General features: G+C 44.5%; 1 protein-coding gene across 2 annotated transcripts in view; it reads left to right on the forward strand.

Moving 5' to 3' along the window:
• Positions 1-1,898, forward strand: part of SDR16C5 (short chain dehydrogenase/reductase family 16C, member 5) — a 12,692-nt gene extending 10,794 nt beyond the window's left edge. For both annotated transcript variants that reach the window (XM_014544114.1, XM_005871655.2), the window contains one exon: positions 1,580-1,898. In XM_014544114.1, the coding sequence (XP_014399600.1) occupies positions 1,580-1,670 (91 nt within the window). In that variant the 3' untranslated portion in view covers positions 1,671-1,898. The remainder of the gene's footprint in view (positions 1-1,579) is intronic.
• Positions 1,899-6,326: the final 4,428 nt, after the last annotated feature.

Genomic DNA, 6,326 nt, shown 5'->3' on the forward strand with positions numbered 1-6,326 from the left:
TAAAAAAAAAAAAAAAAAAAAAGAGGTGCCCTTCCTGCATAAGCAAAAGTCTTTTCTCTTTAGCTAATTGTATCTACTTTATATAATTAACCAAAAATCACTCTTCCATGCCTTCATTTCCTCAGGCTCCACCTAGCACAGGAGTGGTGACTGATACAACTGCTAAGGTGTGGGGTGAGGCAAAAGGGTCTATGGCAAGGAGATTGAAATCTGGAGTTATAATCCTGCTGTGTACTAAGCCTGTGACTCTGAACATGACCTTTATTCTCCAGGTCCAATTTCCTCATTTACAGTGTAGAAATCAGTGCTTGTTACAGCTTGTGAATGAGTGAATGTAATGACTTTACTGGGCAGCGTGCGTGTTCACAGGACAGTGCCTCCACTTGCCTAACAGAAGTTAATGCCAACTGTAAAGAACTTGGGATTTACTTTTTCTAATTTTTAAAATAATTACAGAGTTGATATTTACTTTTATAAATCCCGGATTGAGGGGGTCTGCATAATTCCTGAGAAGGCTTTGAAAGCATGAAGAAGTTCAATGAGGGGGGTTAACAGCACACACTCCTTCAAACATCCCACAAGCATTAGAGGGTGCCTAGTGTGTGCCATGCATTGCTGATGACCCTAGGATTGGGGGTTACAGCAAAGGATAAGAGAGACAAGAGTCCTGGCCCTTGTGGAAATTATCTTCCTAGTGGGTAGGGATCAGGGAACAAACAAAAAATAATAAAGTAAAAGAGAAGGTATGCTGGGTGGTCATAAGTGCAACAAAGAAATATGAAGCAAGAAAAGGAAATTCCAGAGTGGTAGGATCGGGGGTGCAGGTTGAGGTCTAGTTTTCAGTATGGTACTCAGGGGAGGTCTCCTGGAAAAGGTAACATTTACTAGAGACCTGAAGCTGGGGAGGGCAGGAACCGCCTGGGTTTCTTGGGGTGTCCCCCGAGGGACAGCACGGGTCCTTTACTTTATCCCACCCTTAGCTCAGGGGTCAGGTTTCCTGGGCCTGCTCTGTTTACTGCCCCTCTCCTCGCTCTGCAATGTGAATGTCAGAATCCGCAGGGTCAGAGTGCTCCGTCAGGAGGGGCGCGTCGGGGTGGAGAAGATGAACAGTCTTAGTTGGAACTTGCCAGCCATCTGAGGAGCTATTGCATCTAATCCTCACAGTAGGCCCGGAAAGAAAGATGAATGACCTCATTTTACACTGGAAGAAACAGGCTCCCAAGCTCAGTAACCTGCCTGCGATGACATTGTACATGACAGAGCTGGGTTTCAAGCCAGGCTCAGCTGACTCCACGAGACGTCCCTGCTTCCAGCCCATCATTACATGGTGTAGGGAAGCTTTGGAAATGGACGTGAGAAGTCAGTTGAATGATGCAAATAAAGCAAAGGGAGGGATAGAAACCCTGGGCTGGTGTCGTCCCACATTGTAGACAAGCCCAGGGCGACACTGGGGCATGCGTAGCAATGTGTGCGTGCGTGAATTCTTCTGCGACAGGTCGGCGGCACTGCTGTTCAGCTGTGCTGTAAGGATGCTTTTATGAATGATAACCGAGAAAGTTTCCTCTTGTTTTCTCTTTAGTATCCTGCCCATCAAGTTGATACTGCTCATAGGTGAATATGTGGGTGCCTTCAATTTTATGGATGGCTTTGTTGGAAAGAAAAAGAACTAAAGACCAACTCTATGGCTGATGTCATCTAAAACCCAACATTACATACTGCTTATTTCCATGAAGAGAAGGATTTTTGTCTGATAGAATATATCTGGAGACGAAAAGTACCATTCGTGTTCTTCTATCTGGACTGGAATATTCAGCCAATCCTTTTGAAAATAATGTTGCCATCTGCTTTTTTGTTGAGTGCTTTTATTTATTATTAATAAAAACAGCTCATTTTTGTCATCTCTGCTTGCAATAGACGTGAGAGAGAGAGAATCCTCTCACATGGTGAGTGTTTAGCGGGAGTGCCCTCTTTCCAGAGGACACACAACTCTAGATGTCCTGTCACCTTGCTCTTCACCTTAACCTTTTTGAACCTCTGTGTGCTCCCTGGTGTAGAAAAAGCCAGCCTCCCGTGTCCATCTTTCCAAAGCAGCCACACAAATGCTTGCTTCTACCTGCCCCAGATGCTCACAGAGGAAGTGCCAATCCTGCTAGAGGTACATCGGGGGCCGCTGTGAGGGAGCCTGGCTGTCCATTCCCTGAAATCCCTGGTAGGCAGCGACCCTACATCAAACTCTGAATGGGACCACATTTTTCTTCCTAAAAGAGGTCAAAGAATGGGTGCTTCTCACTCGGAAAAGGACATTCTACTGAATTAGAGAAACTGCTACCTATTAATCCAGAGGACACATTCATGTGGTTAGTTTCATTTAGCATTTCAGGTTGGGATTCATGTTGAGATGTTTTTCCATGGGGTGGACTATTTTATGCCTTTGCATTCATCAGTGCTGCCTCCATTACAGTGTAATCAACTGGCCATTACTGCACGCATGCTTTGGAGATTTCACCATAAAAGGAAGATTAAGCAAAATGTGGTCATTACCATACCCTGGAACTCCTTCCCAGGCTGGACGGGGCACCTGCCTTGCAAGAAAAGCAGCAGCCTTTGTCTCTTACTTCCTTTTGTGTGGGGAACAGGAAAGGATGAGAGGTACCTTGGGTCACCCTGTGAGAGTCCAAAGAAAAGAGTTTAAGTATCTTTTTTTTTAATATATTTTATTGATTTTTTACAGAGAGGAAGGGAGAGAGATAGAGAGTTAGAAACATCGATCAGCTGCCTCCTGCACATCTACCGGGGATGTGCCCGCAACCCAGGTACATGCCCTTGACCGGAATCGAACCCGGGACCTTTCAGTCCGCAGGCCGACGCTCTATCCACTGAGCCAAACTGGTTTTGGCGAGTTTATGTATCTTGGGGGTAAGTTGCTCTTAGAGCAATAGGGATGTGGAGTCTGGAGTCCACTGTGGACTGGTTTATCTTGAGCTGTCCGTAGGATTCCGACAATGCTGCTCCTGTATTTCCTTTCCATTCAGAAAGTCTTTTTTTTAAAAAAACAAAACAAAAAAAAAACTTGTTTTGTGATCATAAAAATGATAGCTAATATTTATTGTGCTTGGCACGAATCTCAGCACTTTATACACATGATTTCATCAAAGAGGAATATTGCATCATTACTCAGAGAATAATAAAGCTGTTTGGTATGTGCCAAAGAAGAAAGGGCATCTTATTTCACAAGAGTGACATCCTACTCGACTGGAGATGTGTACTGAGAGGATCAAAAGGCCCCCTGACTGACCAACTGAAGTTCCAAATCCTTGGTTAACAAGGGTAATTAACAGAGAGGCACAATATTGCTCCTCTATTACAATTCCAAAAGCGTATCTTCTAGGGGCCTGTCTATTTAGTTGAAGCATAAAGAAGAGACTCTTAGGGGATTTAGTAGAACAAAGGTCTGGGTGTAGTGGGCATCCACCACTCATAACAGCATTAACAGCAATTATTTCTAATTGGAGAGCATCTTGCAAGGCTGGATGACTACAAAGGCCTGAAATTCAATTGTGGTTTTATAGTACCCATAAAATCGTATAAACAAATTCAGATTTACTTGAAGTACCCCTAGGAGGAGAGACCACATGTAAATTAGAGCATTCTAGAGGCTAATAAATAACAAGGTGATTTAATACCACTTGAGAGCAAGTGTACTCAGCATGTGTTTCATACAATTTTCCATCTGAAATTTAACCCTAATGATGCCATGATTAAGAGCCCACATAAGCCTTAAGAAATGGAAGGCTAAAGGACAAGGGCTGTATGCCAGGTTTGGGCACTCTACCCTCCAAGGATGGCATCGTACAGCATCCTGTAGTTGCCCTGCTGGTCAAGAACTAAGAAGGATTCTTACTAGTAGTATTAGAAGGACCTTGGCTGGGTAAAAATCTGTGACCATGTACTTCCTTTGTTTGTTTTGTTCGTTGGTTGGTTGGTTTTTACATTGTGATGCTATACTGGTCAACTCTGACTGCCATTACAAATGACCACAGACTGGGTGACTTAAACCACAGAAATTTATTTTCTCACAGTTCTGGAGGCTGGACATCCAACATCAAGGTGCTAGCTTATCATCTAATCTCACCCTAATTCCCCAAGGCTCCGCCTACAAATACCATCACACTCGGCTTCAACATATTAATTTGGGGGGTGGGAGGACACAAACATTCCATCTGTGCCAAGATAGAAAAGGAAATCCAGGCCACAGAGGATCCATATACTCCTCAGTGTCCCAATGCTGAGGTAGTCACAGTTTGTCAACTAAAATCATTTAGAATCCTGGAAGTAAGATGAATTGGAAATGCTTTAAAAACAACAACAACAACAACAAACAAACACTTAATTCCAACCTCTAAGAGTCAGCACTTGACAGAAACATGACAGAATTTGGATCACCAAACAAAAGCTGATGTGAAGCAAAACATCCCATACAAAATGGTTGGGTGAAGAGATACAATGGCAGTCTAGGCATCTTCCACATTTCCAGGCAGTGACCTATTTTGGGTTTATCCAACTATCCCCCAGCAGCTGAACAGTTTCCCTTTGCTGCCAGTGAATAGGCCACAACTGGGCCATTGAAGAGAGCCTGGAGGGCCTGTGGCCTGGATTCGTCTCCCCCCACTCCTAGAAACTTGCTATCAAATTGGAAATCAAACCAATAACAGGTGCACCAGTCATTGGTGCTCATCCCTTGGGAAGGCTGCTTGCAGGGTGGTGTGGTGAAGGCTCTGTCATCTGTGCCCTTGCAGTACACGTGTACCAAGATGTCCTTCCTGCGGATCAGCACTAACTGAAGCAGTGACAGTAGAGGTGAGAAAGCCCAGCTCAACGTCACCAGCTATGGTTTCAAGGCCTAGGCCTTCACTGGTTTGCCTCACATTGATCTTGATCACTGCATTTTATAAAGGCGACCACTGGCTAGCATGCAAAGGCAGGTAGACCTGTCACCCCTGGGCTGTTTCTCCTGTTTCCCGCGGTGGCCTTTTCAGATCTTCTTCTCAAACCCACCACTGTCCCATCATCTACTCTTTCCCAAGGGTAACCTTCTCTCCTTCCTCACCAAGAAAATTGAAGCTGAAAAATATAAACTCCCTCAGTCCCCCAAATTAATATTTTCAAAGGCCTTATTTCTGCCTCCACCTCCCTTCTTTTTCTGAGCCTCAGAAAAAGCAATGAACTTGCTCAGACTGATCCTCCCCCCCCATGCAGCGCCTCCTCAGAGGTCCCCTCTCCCATATCTCAACCTTGCCACCAGGAGCTGCGCCCCAAGTCCCATAAGCATACTACAGGCCATGTGAAACTTAAAAATAATAAAAATAAGCAAACTTTACAAAAACGTCCATCCCACTCTGGCAACAACTCTCCTCTCCATGAGTAACATCATTTAAAATGCAGCCTAGAGGCATGTGTCCATTTCCTCACTTCCCATTGGCTCCTAAGCCACTTGGCTTCCACATCCATCCCGTCACAGTGACTTTTATGAAAATATCCCTGGAATTTCATTCTTCATCTTAATTTACTTCTCGTGACTGACGTTATTAACCTCTCTGCTCTTGGTCCTGGTGTCATCTGCCTACCCGCCTCTTCCCCTGCTCCCTCCTCAAATTATTAATGTTCTCAAAAGTTCTCTCCTTGGAGTTCTCACTTTTTAGATTCCCTCAGGGGCTCCTCACCATGCCCACAGATCCTCCTCCATGCTCCCTCCAAGGCGTCCAAGCCAGAAACCCAGATATAAAGCTCTACTCTGCTGTCACTTCATCTCTCACCTGCCTACCCATTAGTAATCAAATCCAGTCCACTCAGCCTCTCAACCATCACTAGCAGGTTTTCTTCACCTTCCCCACTGCTACTGCCTTAGTTCAGGCTCTTGTCACCTGTTCCCTGCCACTGCAATAGTTGCCCAGCTCATCTTTCTGCATCAAGTCTTGCTCACTCTACTAGTGAGCATTACATCCAGCTGGGATAACCGGAAACGCCAAGGTAACAAGGGCTTAAAGAAAGTGGAAGTGTATTTCTCTCTGAGGTTTTTGAGAAGCTGTGGTACATACAGGTGTAGGCAAAGTAGGTTTACAGTTATGAGTACACAGAACACAGAGTTCATTCTTGCATTATTATTTATTAATTATTCTTTTCCAGACGAACAACTGTAAACCTACTCTGCCCCCCCTGTATATACAATGGAATATTACTCAGCCATAAATGAAAATGAAGTTTTGTCATTTGCAAGAGCATGGATGAACGAAAAGGGTCTTATGCTGAGTGAAATAAGTCCATCAGAG

The sequence above is a fragment of the Myotis brandtii genome, unplaced genomic scaffold (genome assembly GCF_000412655.1).
Source record: "Myotis brandtii unplaced genomic scaffold, ASM41265v1 scaffold351, whole genome shotgun sequence".
NCBI classification, from domain to species: Eukaryota; Metazoa; Chordata; class Mammalia; order Chiroptera; family Vespertilionidae; genus Myotis; species Myotis brandtii.